Here is a 23,592-nt window from a genome sequence, read left to right as displayed (position 1 = left end):
AATACTATAATATTAATATTAATTATAAAATTATACTTCTTATTACAATTCTCAAATTCAAAAATCTTAAGAATACTTACACAAGAAAATAAAACCATACCTTTAAGATTAACTTTCTCCGGGTGAGCTCTCACATCAGCCAAGATATCAATGAAATCCCGTGTATGAATATCGTGATCATCCCTGTAATCCATAGCCTCCTTGACAGCAGTCGAGAAGAAATTAGTAACTTCGTGATCGACAAAGAATCGTCCAAAAATCTTAAACAGGAATGGATATTCCCTCATTCTGTCGTTGAGGAACTGCGAAAGGTTCGTACTCAGGGCTTTCTTGCTCATTTTACGAAACTCACAGTCTTCGTCAGACAGAGAGTTCGATTGGATACTGAAGACGCAAGCACTGATCACGGCAGTGGTGAATTTAGCTGCAGTGTTACGAAACTCGACCGGTTCACCCTTATCTACCAGCTTTTCCAGGTACTTATCGAAATCTTCCGAGCACTGTTTCATCAAGTCGAACATGTCCTTTAGTCTCCCTGTCGAGAAGAAAGTCGACATCTTGACTCTTAGGCCACGCCATCTTTCTGCATCCAGTCTGAATAACTGCTCCGACAGAGGTTCAACCTGTAAAATTACAGAAATCTTATTTATTAGCTACTTCCAATACGATAAAAATCCAACAGAAATTTGGAAACAATTTTATATACAAATGGAAAAGGAGAAAAAGAAAGGGAAATTAGGTATTTGTTTATTGAGTATTATTTTCCTGAAATAAAAGCTACGATATGCAGACATGTTAAATGAAAGAGATCCAATTGAGAATTTTTATGCTGTTTACAGCTTGCTTCTATCATCTAATTTTTGAACGAGAGAATGAAGTATAATATGAGACAAAAGCCAAAGAGATTAACTCCAATTTCTAAATTATTTAAATTTTAGTACCAAAGCACTCTTATATCTGGTATAAATTTCTACTCTACTTTGTATTTTGTGCAGTTAATTCTTTTATTTTTATCATAGCACTTTAGCTTTTATGTCAATGACCAAAGTAAATTAATTTAACCCTCTTTTCGCCTAATTAATTTATAAATTATTTGCATTAAATTTTTAATCATCATATACTCCTCCATGTATTAAGTACCGAGGCCTGCGTTGCATCTCTAGTGATTCAAGACTCTGTCATTCTGCTCTAAATATTCATACTAGACGCTTATTTCCACAAAATGTAGATTAATATATCACTATAAGGAATAAGAAGATAACACAGAGTTATAGTGACCACAGAAGGAGGCACTTATGTGTGTATACAACTTCCTGCTCCTCCATCTTGTGGCTACAGGAGAGAGACTTTAGAGAATGTTCAACAGGTCTAATGTGACTTCCCTTTCCCTCTGCCTCGTTCTTAAAACAGAAGACGATAGACGGGAAATTTGTATTCAGGTAAAGTGGTAGGTGCTCTCTAAGCCACGAAGCTTAAGATGGGTTACGTCAACGTAAAGGATCGGATGAATACGGCCGATTTATCCAGATGCGTACTGACCTACCTCTAAGAGAATATTACGTCTTTATGAAAATGAGGATGATAAATATTAAAACAATCGAATAAACTTCGCGTGTCCATACAGAGCATGGATAATATTCGATATTTGTAGCGTAGAATTTAATAAGTTTAGCCGACTGTGATGTAGACAAATAAAGACGCGCGTGGCGCTAGTATCGGTACAGTCTGGACAACAATTTTTGTTGCATCTTGCACGAAATAGACAATTAAAGTCCTGATATATGATAATTTTAATTAAAATCTGAGCTAATTTAATTTAGAATTTTTGTAAGCTCGAATATATATTGTCAAATTGTTTGTCGAGTTTTGAATTACTTCTTCAACAAGGCTATAATATTTTTTGATAGTATTTTTAAATACATTTTTAATACATTGTTTATTTATTAATTAATATTGAATGAGACAAATATACGTGTTAATATATAGATAATTGCTGATTGTGTAATATAATATGTTTATATGTGTATAGTCACACTACTATATTTTAAACAATATAATTCTTTGTTTATATGAAATATTCGATCGAGGAAATCAATTCATGATTTATAAAAGGAAAAGCAACGTAGAACCATATTTTTAATAAAAATTTAATAAGAATTGTACTTTAATAAAATTTTAATCAATAATAAAATCTTACATAAAATATTTCTACATTAAAATGAATTTTCTATTTTTGATATAGCAATATATTTATATTGCATTTCCTATTCCAAGGGATCTAGCAATAAAATTCTGTTGCATTCTCTATATAAAATATAAATTAATAACAATGTGAATGATAAAGTTTATTATGAGGAAAAAGGAACTCTTACACAAGATATTGATACAAATAAATGTTATGTAATGACTAACATCGTACTAATGTCGCAATTGATAAGTATTGTAAAACCAGATATGTCCGATTCCCCGCAGTGGTCATTAAAAACAAAAAACTCTGAACAAGCTTGTATACACAGGGGTTAATTGCTATAAAGATACGAATTCATTCCCAGTATCTCCAAGCAGTAACTTATTGACAGCTAAATTAACCGACGTATTTTGTTCAAGATAATTATTAACATTTACGTATCGAACAGTTGCTTGATCTTTGACGCATTCGTGATAATTGTTTAAAAGCGGAAATCAATTGTAATAATAATCGTTGCTTAAAACCAACGTGAAATAATTTTTATTATTACAGGTATTATTAAAGGGACTAATTACGAATTTAAAAAGTACACACTTCTAATAGTACAACAAATTTTTCAATAAACAGTAAGGAAATAATTAAATACAATTTCCTACATTTAATATTAAAAATTTAGTTATATATAATTTATATCCTATATAATTTTTCAAAACAGTATACTGATTGCAAGTATTGTATATTAATTAGGAACTTCATTCTTACATAGTAATTCAAATTAGAATTATTTTGGAAATAAATTCAAATAGACTTTAGAGATTTGTATATGGTAATATTTATATGTAAAATTTATAAAGTAATTAAAATGTAGTAATTAAAATCAGGTAAAATTTATTCTATATAACTTTAATATTAAAATTACTTAATTTGTAAAATCATTATTGTATATAGTCACATATTTAATATGCAATATTTATATATTTAATAATTCATATATGTAAATATAAAAAGGGTCATTTTTATTTACTTAATTAATTTAAATGATAATTGTGATTTATGCATACAAGAGTGGTTCTTATTTCTCAAAATTTTTGTGATCTTACTTCCTCGATTGATTTTAATTCCCAACCAAGTATTACATTTAATATGAGAACTGGATTAGAAAACCCGAGAATGTATCCCAAGAGCCCAAAAGTTTTACACATTCTATAAAATTCTGTATGTACGATTATATCGCTATCTCTCGCAAAATTGCACAGCTATCAAGAATTTCTTTTTTCCTTTTAACAATTAGTACTTTTAATGCCTCTTTTAGAATCTCTACTAATAAACGTTGGTTTAGATGATAATAACCTCTGCAGTTATTACAGAGTATCCAACTGATGTTCATTTCATGCATTATGATTGTAAATCAGGCTCGAATGGAATCCGTTTAATTTTCCCTTGATTACTTTCAATAATAATAAATATTTTATGGAATTTTATTATTTTAAGGGAAATTATTTTTGGAAAAAGTAAGAGTTCGGTGATATGATCCTATGTAATTGATGATATTCTAAATCTAAAATTGCCGATGGGAATTTGATAATTTTAATCTGTTTTTGGAGAATGATACTGAAAAATAGAATAGATATTAATAAATACGAAAAATGTGTTTAAATAGCTATTTTATCGAAAGTTTATCAGAAGTCATTGGAGAAAAAGAATGATGTTCGTGATACTTCACATATAAAACTACATGTGGGATTTATTTTTCAACTATCTAATCGAACTATTATGACATGTATTATTTTCATATAAATTTGAAACTTCCCACTATATTATTCCAATAATATTTCGACATTTGACATTTGATTTATTTTACCATTATATATATGTATAATTTACAAAATAATTTACTGCATAATTATTTGTTATTAGTACTAAGAAATATTATATAATCATCTATCAAAATGTTTATTTAAAAATTACCAATTTTAATTATAATATTCATTTAAAAATAAGCTATTAACATCTTCAAATTTCGTCAAAGAGTGTTCGATAAACACTGGAAGCAACTTTCAATTAAAATATTCAAAATTGCCAATATTAATTATAATATTTATTTAAAAATAAGCTATTGACATTTCCAAATTTCGACACGGAGTGTCGGATAAATATTGGAAGCAATTTTTAACTTTAATATTCAAAATTATCAATATTAATTATAATATTTATTTAAAAATAAGCTATTGACATTTCCAAATTTCGACGCAGATTGTTCGATAAATACTGGAAGCAACTTTAAAATTAAATTGTAAACTGTATATCGGAAATAAAAGCTTTATTTATTTATTTAGTTATAAAAATTTGAAGAATTGTTCAAAATACCCTCGAGGCCTAAAAGATCTATGCATATCGACCATTGTGAACTAGATCGAGAGTCGAAGGCATAGTTATCGTCAAGAAGCAATGACGCGTGAGTGACAGCTTATTTCGAAGAAGCTATGGAAAAGAATGCTGACAATCGAATTCTGTCTTGCGATTTTCGAGTGAAAAGGATTAATGTCTCCTCCAGCACTAGCTTGCACATGTGAATAATCAATAAGAACACCCGTAAACAATGTTGTTGGAAACGAAAGAATATTCGAAGAAAACATACTCCAATTATTTATATTTAAAAAACAAAATAAAGTTGAAATCGGTGGAATACAAAAGTGAGCTGAAGAATAAAGAAGTCAATACAAATTCGAACGTATTTGCAACATAGTCTTCATCTAGCACCAGTAGTGTAAACCACAGAGAAAAAGATAATTTAATAAAGCTTTAAAACTTAAGAAAGACTCGATACATTTATTTTATAACAATTTATGCCAATGGTCATGAAAGTGGTCAAAATCATATATTTTTCCCTTCGAAATATTAAAAGCTTCATGCTCCAAATATATCACAAATCAAAAAATAATCCTATTCTATTTTGCCAGAATTTTATTTTGCTCTAATATAAATTTTTCCCACTTTTGACTTACAATTTTTATAATTATCGAGACATTTACGAAGCAATAAATTCTAATATACAAAAATATTAAAATTGAAGTAAAACGCTATATTTCTTGTGATTTCTATTTCACTAAAATTTCGTTGGATGAGAATTATTTATCTCTCTTTTTTCAATTTCATTATTTACTGAAACGTATTCTGGCAAAAATAAATTCGGAATATTTAAAATTTTATTTCAACTTCTTTTTCAATTTGTCATTCAATTTCATTTTTCTTCGAATGATCATGATATGTATGAGTTTTTTTTATGAAGATTTAAGAATTTTTTCGTATATATTTGTCACGTATTTCGATTTTTCTATATATATTTTGCAGTGTGGACTTTTTGTATACATTCATGACGTGTATGGCTATGGATTATTTTTGTGGACAGGTCTGTTTACCTACGGGATACTGTGGTAAACAAAAATTCTCTTCACTCAAAAATCTCATAGGACGGCTTTCGATATCCGCTTGTGGATATTTCCGTGTACGTAGATACGATTATTATTTTATTATTTTCATGCAAAGAGTTGTATGATCGTCTACATCACTTATTATTTTCTTCGCAAACTGACTACCTTTAATCGTCCTAAATCAGTAACTAGTTGTATTTTATTATTTTTTGACAATAATAATATTCTTTATTTCCGATCTATAATATGGAAATAAATAAATATTTAAGAAATGCATCATTTCGCTGATTCTTTAAATATTTATAATCAAACATGCAGTTTCATTTATCCTATAGCAATCAATAAACAAAAATATAGGAAACATTTTATTATTTTCATGCAAAACGTTGTATGATCATCTACAACGATAAACGTAGAAATTTTTGCATTTATTATTTTCTTCGGAAACTGACTACCTTTTTTCTTTTTAAATCGGTAACTAGTCGTGTTTTATTATTTTTTGATAATAATTATATTCTTTACTTCCGATCTATAATATAGGAATAAATAAATATTTAAAAATACATAATTTCGATGATTCTCTAAATATTTATAATTACAAATTTTTAAAATCTCCAAATGCAGTTTCGTCTATCCTATAGCAATCAGTAAACAAAAATATAGGAAATAATTTGACGAATTCGATAAATATTTATAATTGGAAATCGAAAAAATTTCGGAAAACAATTTTATTAATCTAGATGTTCGCCTAACTTTAGCTCTTAGTATCATCTTAAAGTTTCTTCTCGCACTCTGCGAGTGCCACTATTCATTCTGGAACCTTTAAAAAGTTCGCCTGCAAATTACAACTCTACAGGAACTCACCCATAATTAATAATATTAGCAATAATATCGTCAAATCAATTAAACAATTTCAATATTAACGATAAAACCAAATTCAATTTTATTATTAATTATTATTATTAACAATTTATTATTAATTATTAATATTATTCTCAATACTCCTCGATTATTGGATCCCTGAAATATAGGCCTTTGGAGACTTATAAATTTATATTATCGGAAAATATCAACGAACGTACATTATTCCAAAGTTTCAAGCACTTGTTCTACGTTGACACCTTTCTACGTATTCTACCAAAAACCGTATACCAAAATCGCTAACTTTTAAAGTGAAAACATGTTGTTAACGTACCTCTCGTACAGCACGATGGGTCCTGTGTGCAAACTTGGAGAAATCTTTAATGAGAACGTCTTTTACCAAGTCCAGGTCTTTCACAATCAGCAACGGATCGTGGCCCCCATAGACTCCGATCAGCGGTTCATCCTTGTACTCGTTGTACGCTTTGTGGAAACAGTCGGTGGTCGAAATTTTTCCAAGCAGAACATCCTTGAAATTTCCGAAAAACGGAAGAGGCTTTGGCCCTTTGATGCCACGTCTTTGCCAGTAATTCAATTTCGACAAGGAATAATAATACAGCAGTACAAATACCGTGCAGACCAGCCCAAAGGTCTCTAACATCAGCCAAGACATGGTGTTTCGTCAAAGTTACCGCCTATATGCTTTACCCGGGTTAAAGAAATTCTACGTGAACGCGATGCGTGGTATTCGCGAGGGGAATCGACGAATATGACCGAATTTTCGGTCAGTTAGACCAATTTTCTCCACGATCTATTACCGAGTTGGTCACGAAGGCGTTGGTCCGAGCGATGTCACCAAGAGTGCTCTCCTGCTATGGTTTGCGACTTAAATATAGTCAGAGTGTCGAAGTTTATCGAAATATACGATATCCCTGTTTGAAGACGTATTGTGAATTTCGATTGCGCGGCCCAAATGGCGTTTCAACGACCCGCCGCGACATCGACCGTCGCCATCTTGTCAGACAGATGATCGGTACTACGCTGGTAGGACTGTTCAATCCGTTCGTGGAGAAAATTCATTTCCATGGTAAGTAACGCATGAATAGTACATCCTTCCATTTCCAATGTTTTTTGAATCATTTTAAAGTGGGAAACACTTTAAAAAGAAGTCATTTAATTATAAATCAACGTGTTCGGAAAAATATTAGTGCCTCCTTCAATTTTCAGTGTTTCCCAGTCATTTTAAAGTAGTATATCTTGGAAATAGAAATTATTTAATTAGAAATAGAATGTTCTTGATAAAAATAATAGTTCACCATTTAATTTTCAATATTTCTCGACTCACTTTGACGTAGTATATCATATCAAAAGGAATGGATTGGTTAAATTTGATTTTACTAGAGAAGGTTAGTGATATGTGAATCAAGCTAAAGTGATTAATTCCATTTTTAAAATTTTTATTTGTATTTAAGTGTCAAAGGACTTGGTTTATGTTTAACTTTTTATATTTAATATAAATTTCTATTTTCTGTTTGGCAGAATTAATCGGTTTGGTAAATGGAGGGTTCATATCGCTGAGGAAGATATGGTGAAAAGGTTGGTAAGAAATAATTTCATTCTCGAAAAAGGAACCTCGTTCATGTGCTCATCCACTTCTTACATAAATAAGTAAACTTTTTACTAAAAAACGTAAATTGCGGTTCATCTTCTTTCATATTACTAAGAAAAACACACTATATGGACACGTATAATTTACATGCAATACGTTCGTCTCAAGACCCGCTGAAAATCATAGATTTTGCTACTTTATCTCGTAGTATGTCGATAAATGTCCTTGACCTGGAAAGTTATTTCAAATTTACTTCTATAGAGTACTCATTTCCTACCTAAACAAGCACTTTATACCGAAAAACTTGACAGGTCAACAGTTCCACATAATGAACCTCTTAGGGACCGAATAATTTCACAAAAATTTATAATAAATTCCCATTCTTTCGTCATAGATGTAATAAATTACGATATCCAGCAACCTATCTCGATAAAAATTACAAAGGATTACGAAGAATATGCAAACTTTTGCATAATCTCAGCAAATAGAACAGAACTATGACAACACTGGGTGCAGAAACTTTTCCATATAAATCGAAACAGTATTCACAGCAATATCGTTATAAACTTAGGATTCTTTGGCAAACAGTAACTTCTCCTAGTATATAGTAAAACTTCAATAACAAACATCTGAAATTCGTTGATTCGAAGGTACTACACATAGCAGGTCCTACACGTAGCTATCTGCTCTTAACCCTTTGCACTAGAAAGCTGAGCTTCAGTCACCGTTTCATAAAATTTGGAAGATCGATATTAATTAATATATCAAATTTAATGCGATGTAACAGTTTGCGAGGCATCGAAATGAAATAATTCTACAATTCTTTATTTACTGCTCAAAAAAGTATCGTCAGCTTTTTAGTAGAGAATCCTTGAATTTCTACTCTCCTCTAGCCAAAGGTCATCGTGTGCAAAGGGTTAATAGACGCCATTTATATTCGCGTGGAATCGATGGAGCCCCTGAAAGAAGAGAACCAGGTAGGAAAGGAGGCACATGGACTTGGAGAACATACATCTGGGAGTGACTTAGGCGCAAGCTCGTGTGATAGTTTGGCAGAATGTTTGCCGGAAGCTGTCCTTTGACAGTTGCTGGGTTACCTGGTATACAGGGAGCCGGTTAGGGTGGAGATTCTGATAGGCGACTCTTGAATAATTTCGCGTTTCTGCTTCCGCGACTCCCGGCGAATTTCATACGTTCGAGAATATTCCTTGAACTTCGCATGAAATATTGAGAAAGATTGTTCCGGCTGATAGAGAGGGTACATGTTAATAATGTATGGCAGCCGGTAGCAAAGTTGCCGATCGCACTGTGGATTTTCAGCCAACTTTGCCAACTGATTTGATTTTGTTACATGCATGAGGTGGTTTGTTGGAGGTTAGGTGCTGAGTATCCATGTATGACAAGGCTTCTGGGTGTTCTAGAATGAAGTATGGTCGGGACCAGGGGATCGATCGTGCAAGGTGTCGTCTGCCACTGTCTTTGCTTCATTTTTTAGCAGACGTCTGTGTGGGTGTGCAATTCTCTGTATATGTACACTTGTCAGCTCGAGGATTATGCGAAATTTTTCGTCGATATTTGCATGTCTTTTTTTATGGAAACTGTAATATTTCAGTCCGAAATATTATTTTTATAGCAATAACTGGTAATATCGTTCTTTGAAATATGGTGACTGATCTGTGCGTGTGAGGAATACGTGAAACATGCATGTCACGTGCTTTTAGTTTCGAGATATTGTCGTTCAAAGTTATGAACAGCAGTATTTATTATTAACGTTCGATTAAATTACCTAATTTGATCTCCTATTTCTTTTATTTTTTGAATACTTCGAACACTTTGAAAATACCAATCAATCGAGTTTGAGAAATAAAATAAAACGTATTGCGATCAATTTTTAAAAACGACAAGATAAATTAAATACGACGAGTGACAACGAAGTGTAATAAATAGGTTTTTAATTAGGTTGATCAGAAATTCATTGAATTGACAGAATTAATTACGTTAATTCGATAGGAAAATCAATATCTAATGAAAGAAGTAATGAAACAATTAAATTCTACATATGTCAAACAAATCATATATTGAGATATGGAGTACACAAAAACAGTGCAATTTTAATAAATTACATTCATATATAATTTAATATAAAAACATATTTACTAATAATTTTTTAAATAATTTCTATGTTACTTATACTAAATTACCATTATCTGCTTCGCGCGAAAAATCAAATTATTTTAGACACATTTTCAGAGGAGGATACTTCACATAAAAAGTTGGAAATATCTCACTAGGTATCGGTTTTCCCATCAGCTCGTGCCAATATTTTCATTCGTATAATGTATCAAAAAATTGGTGCATGTAAAGAAAAATTTAGTAAAAACAAAGATATCGTTGAACCGAGAAGGTGTATTAAAATGCATCATTATATTAATAAAACAAAAAGAAATTTAATGTCATAGGAAGATGGACATTCTTCAATGTTTTTTCCCTTTTTTTCTTCTTAACCAAATATAAACGAGATATAATCCATTCCAACTCCATGACTCACCCTGTATGTCACAATTCCTATAAATATTATTACATGGTCGAATTCCTTATCTTCCACCAGCTGTAACGCGAACTTCCTCGCAAATTTTCGCTCGCGTGAAAAATTCAACATCCCTATCGTTCATCTCTCCGTTTTTTTAATTAACCAAGCTTCGAGAGCTCGAAACGTATCGATCCTCCGCCATTCTTCGATCCTTCGTCACTCAGCGTGGAAATTTTTAGAATTAATGCGGAGGTTACACAAATACATTTTAGGAAGATAAGCAATAATTGAAGAACGGTAGAAAAAAACCGATAACAATATTTGGAAACATAATTGTTACGCAAATACCCGGGACGATAATCGAGGAATTGTAAAAAGAATTGATAAAGATATTCCCAAACAGAATTTGTTTACTCTTATCTTCTGTCACTTCGTATTTGTTTCACATGCTTTATCACCACGATGGAATTCTTCGCCAACCCATTTTCGCTTTTTCTTTTTTCTCCTTCCATTATATCGCGAGTAGTAATTAGCCAACTTCGAGCTCTTGGGCATACGGAGTAAAGCATTTAAACGGAAACACCTAAACATTTCCGTTGCTTGCAGATACGAATGAAACTCTTATCGCGTTTTTCTCCTTTTTTCCTATGCTTTTGTGAAACCTGAGCAAGATATCAGAACATCGCGAGATATTCCATTGGGAATACATCGGGAAGATGGTGGAGAATGTTATATAGTGTCTAGGATGTCGACCTGGACTTACGAAAATAATATTTATTACATTAGCCGCCGATTTTGTTCCAATATGAATTATGGTAGAAATTTTCTATCAACCTTGTGTGATTTACTGCTTCGAAAAATTTTAGGAATTTTATTCAATATTTTTATTATTTTACGATATTATTTTTATTTTTAAATTTGTCGTGAATTTTTTAAAAATTAGGTGTAATATCTTTGAATATTTAAAAAATGGGAAGTCAATTTTTCTGTTTACAATTTCTAATAAATTTTGTGATTGGTATGTTATTATAGTGATTATTACATCTGATAGTATATATGTCTATGTATGTTCATAAATAAAATTGATTTAATTTAATGACGAGTCGAGTATGTTAATGATTTTTTGAACACCTGATATCTTTTTCTCTTTTACTTTTCTTTATTATTTAATCTTTATTTTTTAATTGTTATTATATTATTTATTACTTAATTCAGTATATACGTGAAAAGTTTTGTTTGACATTTGACAGTTTAATGAGAAACACTAGTATGATATATAGTACGATGCAAAGTATATAAGATAATATGTAGATAAATAAAATGAATATTACAACTTCGCAGTCGTCACCTAATTAATAATTTTTAAATAATCATGGGACTAATGTCAAAAGAATATTTGATGTTCCATATTTAACACCGAAACTATTGACATGTAATACACATACTGACAAGAGTTCAGAGAGAAAGTAATTATTTGCAAATTTTTGTGTACTTCTTATCTTCTAAGATACACAAATTCAAATTAGAAATAGAATTTTAAGATGTCGTCTTATACAATAATATACATTGTTTATTTTTAAGTATAAAATTTGTTCTTAATTCGAATTTATGTATCTCAGAAGATAAAAACTGGATATGCAAAAATTCGCAAATTGTTGCTTTGTTTCTTAACTTTTATCACCAAGTGTGTCAAAATACAATACACGTACGTGATGTTAATTAAAGTGGTAGAATAAAGATACGTAGGTATACACAGTGTCGGAAAAGAAAGGATTTATATTTTCAGGAGTAAATAGTACTTGCCAAATGGAGCCAAAATATCGTAATAAAAATGAGGAAAAACTAGCATTTATAGTTATTAACTATTTATTTGTTGTGCATAATGAAGTCTAAGTATATAAGGCAGAAGAAAGGTATTATTACACATATGTACAATGGCAGAACAGACTAAGTGATCCTTTATCTACATGCAAATTTTAAATTGAGCTACACATTTACAACGAAGTGCAATGGCTAATGGAAATTATAATTTATGAATGTAACAACGTGAAGAATTAATTTCTTTACGTAGATAAACTTAGCATCTATCGATAAGATAAAAATAACCGACGAGACTGGAGCTTTGAGGTGAGTGGAAAATACAGATTACTTAATAAAAAATGGTCATCAACGTAACGATAATCTCGTTGAAAATAAATATTACAAATTGTTGTTTTCAGGAAATTAAACAAATTTCGTCTTCAATAAGATTCTTGACAATTGAATTCCTATACCTTTTGCGTTATGCATATAAGCAAAGCTCAATTAATTGTAAATATGTATTTATATATATATTAATAATATTGAAAATTATTAGAATATATTTAACATTTAATGATTTAATTAATATATGAGAAGTTTGGAACGATTTATTCTTGCATTTAAGTTTCATCAAAGAAATTATAATACTAGAGACTTCTGAGGCCCCAAATTGACGGTAATAATAAATATTCTTTTTATTATTGCTATTATTTTGTAATGATGTATACGAATTACAAAGCAATATACTCTCACACATATATTGTTCTAAAATAATCTAAGTACATATTAGAAATTCATACTAGCTTGTACGTCATAGCAAATAAGGCCCAGATTAAAGGTGACACTAAATAAATTCTCATTTCTATTATATTTTATTCCTTCGTTATGCTTTCATTTATATTCGCTCTTACATTATTCTCAAATAATATTTCCAAGTTGAAAAGAATCTGACTGCAAGAAATTTCCTATTGGAATAATTTTATACACCCCCAGTGCATTCAACGAACGAGAATTTACAACTGACATGTCATTCAAACAATATTAATCAATTTCGTGACTAAACTTTAATAAACTTTAATTCACACAAATTACCGTCCATCAATCGCGTTTACAAGTTTACACGAGTTTACCTCACGTGCCATTTAGTTTCACAAATTTACACGAATTACACAAATTCTGAAGCCAACAGCTTGACTACATTTAAATGCGGCCCCGCGCGAGCCAACAAATCTTACCCTAATTTTTCTGTTTACAATTTCTAATAAATTTTGTGATTGGTATGTTATTATAGTGATTATTACATCTGATAGTATATATGTCTATGTATGTTCATAAATAAAATTGATTTAATTTAATGACGAGTCGAGTATGTTAATGATTTTTTGAACACCTGATATCTTTTTCTCTTTTACTTTTCTTTATTATTTAATCTTTATTTTTTAATTGTTATTATATTATTTATTACTTAATTCAGTATATACGTGAAAAGTTTTGTTTGACATTTGACAGTTTAATGAGAAACACTAGTATGATATATAGTACGATGCAAAGTATATAAGATAATATGTAGATAAATAAAATGAATATTACAACTTCGCAGTCGTCACCTAATTAATAATTTTTAAATAATCATGGGACTAATGTCAAAAGAATATTTGATGTTCCATATTTAACACCGAAACTATTGACATGTAATACACATACTGACAAGAGTTCAGAGAGAAAGTAATTATTTGCAAATTTTTGTGTACTTCTTATCTTCTAAGATACACAAATTCAAATTAGAAATAGAATTTTAAGATGTCGTCTTATACAATAATATACATTGTTTATTTTTAAGTATAAAATTTGTTCTTAATTCGAATTTATGTATCTCAGAAGATAAAAACTGGATATGCAAAAATTCGCAAATTGTTGCTTTGTTTCTTAACTTTTATCACCAAGTGTGTCAAAATACAATACACGTACGTGATGTTAATTAAAGTGGTAGAATAAAGATACGTAGGTATACACAGTGTCGGAAAAGAAAGGATTTATATTTTCAGGAGTAAATAGTACTTGCCAAATGGAGCCAAAATATCGTAATAAAAATGAGGAAAAACTAGCATTTATAGTTATTAACTATTTATTTGTTGTGCATAATGAAGTCTAAGTATATAAGGCAGAAGAAAGGTATTATTACACATATGTACAATGGCAGAACAGACTAAGTGATCCTTTATCTACATGCAAATTTTAAATTGAGCTACACATTTACAACGAAGTGCAATGGCTAATGGAAATTATAATTTATGAATGTAACAACGTGAAGAATTAATTTCTTTACGTAGATAAACTTAGCATCTATCGATAAGATAAAAATAACCGACGAGACTGGAGCTTTGAGGTGAGTGGAAAATACAGATTACTTAATAAAAAATGGTCATCAACGTAACGATAATCTCGTTGAAAATAAATATTACAAATTGTTGTTTTCAGGAAATTAAACAAATTTCGTCTTCAATAAGATTCTTGACAATTGAATTCCTATACCTTTTGCGTTATGCATATAAGCAAAGCTCAATTAATTGTAAATATGTATTTATATATATATTAATAATATTGAAAATTATTAGAATATATTTAACATTTAATGATTTAATTAATATATGAGAAGTTTGGAACGATTTATTCTTGCATTTAAGTTTCATCAAAGAAATTATAATACTAGAGACTTCTGAGGCCCCAAATTGACGGTAATAATAAATATTCTTTTTATTATTGCTATTATTTTGTAATGATGTATACGAATTACAAAGCAATATACTCTCACACATATATTGTTCTAAAATAATCTAAGTACATATTAGAAATTCATACTAGCTTGTACGTCATAGCAAATAAGGCCCAGATTAAAGGTGACACTAAATAAATTCTCATTTCTATTATATTTTATTCCTTCGTTATGCTTTCATTTATATTCGCTCTTACATTATTCTCAAATAATATTTCCAAGTTGAAAAGAATCTGACTGCAAGAAATTTCCTATTGGAATAATTTTATACACCCCCAGTGCATTCAACGAACGAGAATTTACAACTGACATGTCATTCAAACAATATTAATCAATTTCGTGACTAAACTTTAATAAACTTTAATTCACACAAATTACCGTCCATCAATCGCGTTTACAAGTTTACACGAGTTTACCTCACGTGCCATTTAGTTTCACAAATTTACACGAATTACACAAATTCTGAAGCCAACAGCTTGACTACATTTAAATGCGGCCCCGCGCGAGCCAACAAATCTTACCCGATCCATTAAACTTGAAATCCCGAAACAAAAGCAACCCCGTTCCTATCAATCATTCCCCAGCCCCCACCCCCGCCCCTAAACTCGCCACAAATTCCTACGAGCCGTCGCGTCGCGTCGATCGCGAGTCAGATCGATATCCAATTCCCAAATTTCCAAAGGAATCTTTGATCCCAGGAATCAGAGAGGCGAACGCCAAACACGTTTCCCTTTTATCGCGCGATAAAAGGGGGAAAAAAGCAACTGGCGCCCTCTTTTTTAATGACCAGTCCCGCGGAACGTAAATCGATACGCTTCGCGACGCAGCGCCGGCAGGCATTCATTTAATTAGCCAGCTTCGGCTTAAAACGAGAAAATAAAACCATGGAGGTGGATAAAAGAAACAGCGTAAAATAAAGGAATAAAGGGAAGAAAAGTAATCCAGTGGCGAGCGACAGGCACGCTTCGTGTCCGGGCTATGTCTTCGTTTCTCGCTGGAGGCGCGGCGGTGGGGACAGCAGGCGCGTCGGTGGGGATAGCAGGCCCAGTGGAGGGGATAGCAGGCGCGTAGGTGGGGGAAGGCAGTTTACAACGGAAAAAGCGCGGCGCGCGACGGCGGTTCGTTATGCCATCAAAGGGCGAATCGAGTTCCACTCAAGCACCGTTATTAAATGCAACATGCAAACGTGTTGTGCAACATTGATTTTCTCTAATTGCCCCTTGTTCCTGGCCCGTCATGGCTGACTTCCCGGCGAATCGTTACCGTAGATTGTCCTCTCCCGTTCCGGGGGGTTAATTAATATGCATTGTCATTTAATTCGTCCCCCATTGTTGGTACGTGCGCGGAACGGGGAAAAAACAAGGGCGGGGGAGGGCAGGGGTGGAATTTCGCGGACGATTCCTGGGGAAGAGACGGGATGGGGATTATGCAAAGGGACCCTCGATTTTGCCAAGTTAACAATGAATTTTTTTGCGGCTGCGGGATATTTGGGAGAGTTTGTTGGAAATACTATATTACAGTACAGGGATTATGTAATAAATAAATGTTATACATTATAATGGATGAACGTTTATAATGCATGCAGCATAATGTACTTATGTAGCTTATATAATTAATATATAGAATGTCACGTGTAAACTGTTTCAGTTTACACTGTTTCTTTTTTTTCTTTTTTAAATATTGATTAAAAATTTTTATGCGTTTGACTGGTGCAATATTTTTAAGTATAAAAGTTGGTAGTAGTCAATTTTTCTGAAGAAGAGGAGGGTGCTACCCCTTATTGAGGGGATATAATAATTTTCCATGTTGAAAATAGCTGTGTTCGAATCTATCTTTTATTTTCGAAACTACTGGAGATATCGTCATAATTCCTTTTCAAATTGCATATTTAAAGGAGACCAATTCTTTTGTGTGCATCAAATGTATGTTTTAGAAGACAATTATCGTGTTCGGTTCAGAATTAATACGTTATATTGAGTATTAGATTTTTAAATCATATTAAGACTTTAGGTAATAAATTATCAACAAGTTTGAAATTTCAATCTTGAATGGCATGGAGGTAAACGCTTTAGATACCGTCGAGTCTGAAGGATTAATGTACCACTAGCTGTATATCTAGTGTTGAATCAATAGTAACGAGAAAGCAGGTATTTAAATAATTATATCAGGTACACAGCGTAATAATACCTTTCGCTTGATTGCCTTTCATGATAGCTATGGGATTAGAACGTTATTTACTATCTATAAAGCTACGTTATTTAAGAGTTATCTGTAAATAGATAAATCTATTTATCTGCATATCCAAACATAGAATATAATAATAATAATAATAATGATAATGATGATTTAATAATAATAATAATAACAGCAATTCATCAATAATTCATTAATAATGCTAATGTATTTATTTATTAAAATAAATAATATATTTATTAATTTATTATCAATTATTCATCATTTATTAATTTATTAATAATAATAGTAATAGTAATAATAATAATTTTTATTAGTATACCATTATTAATACGTTGTTTACTTACATATCTTTACGTGATACATTAACACAAATTGACGAAATATATCTCTTTTCGTAAAGAACGTAATTTGCCAATAATCGAAGTGATAAAAGATATACTAATTAATTTTATGACTACTTAATTGCATTCTATTTATCTTGCTGTCGTTTATACACTCAGTCTCGAGTAAACATTCTGTTTTCGTATTTTCTTATCATTTAATGTAGGATGCACAAATTTTTAGGCACTCTTTATTTGTTTACCAAATATTATTTTTATTATAACATATATTTCTCCATTGCACTTTCTCCATGCTTCTCTTCTTTAAATATTCTACTACACACTATTACATTTTATTTTAATCTAATTAGATGCCAATTATGTATCTTAAGTAACATATAAAACCGACTTTCTCTTTAATTGCTAAAAATAAATAAGTACATATGATCACGTTTTTATTTACACAAAAATCAAAATAAATTTTATCAAAAATAACTGTACATTTTCAATAATTGCAAGAATAAAATACCTAAAATCAACCATTTTAACTGGCTTAATCTTGAACATCGTACAAAATTTCATTATCTTTGGCGTATTTTGTATAATTAAAAAATGAATATTTGATTTTATATTTATACATTTATTTTTAATAAAACGTATAAATAACTGATAGCAAATGAGAGGCCACCTCAGGTGCCCTTTTTGCAAGACAATTGATACGTTAATTTACGCGCAACTTCCTTCTTTATTATTGCCAAAAATTTCATCCACTTTATACGCAATTTCTTTTCATGTTATTATGAAAAATATCATCGACGTTATAATCAAAAACAAAATATAACGAAATTTCACAACGAAACTTCTTTTGTTACTTCCCTGTATCAAAAAATGCTCGAATACGAAAGGTTAAATGCAAAAGGGTTTTATCTGTTTCGCATAACAAGTGGAAAATATTTCACGGAATTTATATCGTCCAATTGCACAGGGTAGTGATAAAGTACCATTTATGGCGCGTAAACCGTGCTACTTTGGTAGAGATTATATCCGTTATCCGTGCAAATGATATTTTATCGAATCGTCTGCAGTTGCACGAAATAAATAAGTTTTTAACGCGGATAAAACGCCATAGATAGGCCATGTGTTTGGCGAATATATTATGTTTATCACACAGTAGACGTAAAAGATCGTTGATCAACTGACTTTCTCATTATCTCGTATCCGTTGCTCTATCTCCTTGGGCTGCAATTTATTCGAAGATAGCAGTACGATTATTATTGCAAATTAAATTAGATGAAATGAAATGAAATACTACAATTAATTAATACGATTCGATTAAGATTTAGTTGAGTAACAATTAGTTTCACAGTGCAGAGACTGATATAAAATATTACAATTTTATTGCTCAAATAATTGATAATTATACTTATTCTTTCCTTATATATTTATTTAATGCAGCTATTTAATACGTCATGCACTTACAATACGATTAATTTACAGGCAATAATGCGATTATTATTATAATTAAAATTAAAGTTTATTATATTTTTATTTCATATCATTCAATTTTTATTAACTTTAATGAACAGTAAATAGTATGGAAAATTATAGTTTTGATATTTAAATGGTTAATTATTACGTTCTACATTTCTTTACATATTTTTCTTATTGATTTGTTAATTAAATTCTTTTATTTTTCTTATTAATTTCTTTATATAATTTTCTTCTAATTTCTTAGTAATTTCTGCCTATTGTCATAAGAAGCTTATGACATATTGCATTATTTGAGTAGAAAATTATATTTTTAATTTAATTTTTATTTTCATTTAGAAGTTCAGATTCAAAGGTATACTTAGATTCTTGAGCTCGCAGTTGTTGAAAATGTTATACCTTTTGGTCTAGTTTAAAGATATATTATAAAGGATATTTGTGACGTTTATAGCGTCATAAAATAGCATAGAAGTTTCAATTTAAGTAAGTCTAAAATATTAAACGTGGCAGTAATTTGTTACAAAATATCGCAAGTCTGCCATGCGAATATTGCTTTTGAATTATTATATCTTCGTCGCAATTTACAATTTACAATTTCATTCGTTTTCCATCATACGTAAATTATCTTTCAATTTCCCATCTCTTTCCTAATTTCCTCTCAATCCTAATTTCAAATTAGCAGTAATGATATCCATAATAATTTCTTCATTTCGATAATATTTTGATAAAAAATTTTCGACGTTTTCAAAAGTTTTAAGTAATATTGTAATTTAAGTTTTTAAGTTTGAAGAAAGACACCAAACTTTTCTAATATATTAATAAGAATTATGAAACAACCATTTGCACTAGGTTTCAAAGAAATTCGTGCAATTTTTTGTTTATTTAATTGCATACTTATTTATTTATAATTTTTTTATTTACAATTTTCATTATTTATGATTTTTCTCATTCTATATTTTCTATTCGTAATCCTTTCATTTATAATTTTTCTATTTACCATTTTTCTGTTCATAATTCCTGAATTTATAAATTTTCCATCTATGATTCTTCCATTTACTTCCTATTTATATTTTTCCATTTAGAATTTTCAATCTTTGTAAGTTTTGCACCTTCTACAAAATTTTTAATTTATTTTATAACAAATTTTCCTTTCTTGTCTATGCCACTGGATAAATATGTCACTCGATACTAGTCTAAGAATACCGAAGAATGGACTTCTTTGAGACCCAAGAGTTAAGACGTTGTCACGGTTGTATACCTTAGTCGAATGAACAAGGTAAGAGGCGACGGTGCAATTTATCCTGTTCGTCACCCCCAGGTACTCGCGACGTGGGGGTTGATCTCCAGGGCGCTGATTTCCAGGCAGAAAGCTCGAGTACTTGTGGGAGCATCGACTCGTGTGCTATACTGTCTTCAGCCTCGAATAGTATGTTAAAATCACCTTTAATAATTTTGATAATCGATCTACCAACCGCATAAGTAGTTCGCAGACGCTCGTAAGTCTCTCTCGTGAATACAGGGCATTACATTTATGGTGTCAGCGTGTTCTTCGCTGAGCTAAAATAGTGAACTATTAACATAAGCACGGAGTTTGAACACCTTTCATTGATTTACAGAATTTTGTAAGATTAATTAATTATATATTATACACTCGTATAACAGTATTGCAATAATTAGGGATTTAATTGTATAATAATATACTTTATTATTAATTTAATATATACAGTATTATTATTCTGTATATATCTATGTATGAGAGGAGAGCGTTAAAATAGGGCTATTTTAGTTTTGTCGATCAGAAAATAATTATTTCATAAGACGCTTCCATATCTTTTAAGGAATAAAAAATTTAATAGTCATTTCTACAAAGAAATGCGATGGAAAAAATTATAATAAATGAATATTTAGTTACAGCAAAAGTAATGCAAATGATACCATACTGATAAAAATTAACATATTATGGATAATATAGAAAACAAAAAATTATGCCAGTGCTATAGTTACAAAGAGATGAAGAATTCTTAAATAATGTAAGTTATGAGATAGACTGTTATGTAATAAGGAAAAATTAGCATGTATGACGATTTAAAGAGAAATTGGTTGATATGTAAAAAATAATATGATTGGTTTAATCAATAATCCCTTCATTTGCATTTATGGTTGTTTTGCGAATTCTACGTCTCGGTTCACTCCATCGATTTACAATGGGATTGGAGTCAGACGATTACAGAAGATAGTTAACTCAAGATCACACAGAGGCACAATTAACTACATCAATTCTAGGCAACACAGAGTCAAAATTAACTCAATTAATTCAAAAGAACTCAGAGCTAAAATTAACTTCACTAACTGAAGATATAACAGGAATACAGTTGAGTCAATTAATTCATGACAACACAGAGACAAAATTAAGTCCATTAATTCAACATAGCACGCAGGCACAATTAACTACATTAACTCAAGACAATATAGAGTCAAAATTAACTCCATTAACTCAAGACAAGACAGAGCCAAAATTAACTCAGGTAATTCAAAATAACTCAGAACCAAAATTAACTTCACTAACTGATGATATAACAGGGACACAGTTGAGTCAATTAACTCAAGACAACGTAGAGACAAATTTAACTCAATTAATTCAAGATTACACAGTGGCAAAATTAACTACCTTAACTCAAGACAACACAAAGTTAAAATTAACTCCATTAACTCAAGACAAGACAAAGCCAAAATTAACTCAGGTAATTCAAAATAACTCAGAACCAAAATTAACTTCACTAACTGATGATATAACAGGGACACAGTTGAGTCAATTAACTCAAGACAACACAGAGACAAATTTAACTCAATTAATCCAAGATTACACAGTGGCAGAATTAACTACCTTAACTCAAGACAACACAGAGACAAATTTAACTCAATTAATCCAAGATTACACAGTGGCAGAATTAACTACCTTAACTCAAGACAACACAAAGTTAAAATTAAGATAATACACAGAATTAACTACATTAACTCAATACAAAATTAACTCAACAACTATTCGTTGATCCCCCGCACGCAGTGGGATCAAAGTACCCGAACTAATCTCCTCTGAACGAAAAGCAGCAGAGTTCAGGTTTAAGGGTGCATAATGCAATCTGCGGATCGGCCGAGGCCAAAAAGCTCGAAGGGTCTATCGATGCTACAGTTGTAGCGCCGTGAACAAGCTTCCTTCGATACAAACGATGGTACATTAGATACTACTGCTACCCATCCCTCTCGCACCCCACGCTTTCACCCCATTGTGCATGCTACAGCCGGCCTTCGTTACCTACAACCGGAAATAGAGTTTTTCCCGCCTTCCTGTCCGTCAATGAGACGTGATCGAGGTAATCCCAGCTCGGAGAAGAGCGACTGACGAGACAAACTAAAATAAGAACGAAGGGAGGAAAGAATCTGCTACGGATACGGAAATGGATGGAAGAAAAGTAGCAGAATCGCTTTTCTGCTCGTGTTTATGAAAGAGGAAATTACCCTTTTCGGTTCGTGTATCCTTTTGCGCGTTCTTGATTACACGTCACTCTTGCAGATCTTTTGGCCATTCGCGAACACAGAGTGCTGTTTGGTTCATCCCTTTGGCTGTTGTCTTGATTTAGTCGTTACATTTGTCTGCGTGTTCTGAATAGGTAACATTAATTACGAAGTTTTAGCTTTACGACCATAAAATTATATTTTTTAATTAAAGAGGGAGGTTTTTAATCGATCTTGTGCTTGGATTAATTGATACTTAATTACAGATGAATTCTGGGAGTTATGACATTTTATGAGAGGTTAGATAATTTGGAAATATACAGGGTGTCCTAGTTGAAGTTTCGCACTGGATTATTTCTCAAGTATAGTTTGTTTTATAATTAATATTGTATAATATAATTAGTAAAATAATTAATTAAAATAATTAATGTTATATAAAGCTATAATTTTATAGTTTGTTTTAAAATTAAAAATATTTCAAATACAATTTACCCTGTTTCGTGGGAGACATTTTATGGTAGTCGTACATTTTTGATAGATAGTCGTGCCTCTGAGATTTTAAGATGACTCGTGTTTTTCGATGGAATTTTATATTTTATGTAAGCGAAGAGTGCATTTTAGAAAAAGAATTCATTGACCTATGATACTTTGGTCTTTAAAGGTTATTCAAAGCTATTTAATGCTGTTTAAAGTTCAGCTTCGTTGTACATTGGTGAATGTAATAATGTGAAAATGTGATGAAAAATTATGTACATAGTAAAAGTGTTAAATTACATTACAGTTGTACAATTTGGTTGCTATACTATACGATTATGTTCTGAATGTTTTCGTCCATTTTCGTAATTTGCGAACGCTGATAGAATTATGGTTGAGGAAACTTAAT

General features: G+C 30.8%; 2 protein-coding genes across 2 annotated transcripts in view; one reads left to right on the top strand and one right to left on the bottom strand.

Annotated features, from left to right (window-relative positions):
• The window catches only part of LOC108549244 (cytochrome P450 6B1), a 10,714-nt gene extending 3,561 nt beyond the window's left edge, over window positions 1-7,153 (bottom strand). The window contains exons 1-2 of the mRNA XM_017902539.1: window positions 6,815-7,153; window positions 101-623 (exon numbers count right to left, since the gene is read on the bottom strand). Of these exons, the coding sequence (XP_017758028.1) occupies window positions 101-623; window positions 6,815-7,153 (862 nt within the window). The remainder of the gene's footprint in view (window positions 1-100; window positions 624-6,814) is intronic.
• A 1,886-nt stretch (window positions 7,154-9,039) lies between these two features.
• LOC108549240 (uncharacterized) lies at window positions 9,040-22,189 on the top strand. The gene is made up of 2 exons (XM_017902534.1): window positions 9,040-9,148; window positions 21,480-22,189. The coding sequence occupies exons 1-2, from the start codon at window positions 9,040-9,042 to the stop codon at window positions 22,187-22,189; spliced, it is 819 nt and encodes a 272-aa protein (XP_017758023.1).
• The last annotated feature ends 1,403 nt before the right edge of the window (window positions 22,190-23,592 follow it).

Source organism: Eufriesea mexicana, unplaced genomic scaffold, assembly GCF_001483705.2.
Source record: "Eufriesea mexicana isolate 0111107269 unplaced genomic scaffold, ASM148370v2 scaffold1844, whole genome shotgun sequence".
Taxonomy (NCBI): Eukaryota; Metazoa; Arthropoda; class Insecta; order Hymenoptera; family Apidae; genus Eufriesea; species Eufriesea mexicana.
This window is presented reverse-complemented; position numbering and strand designations above follow the sequence as displayed.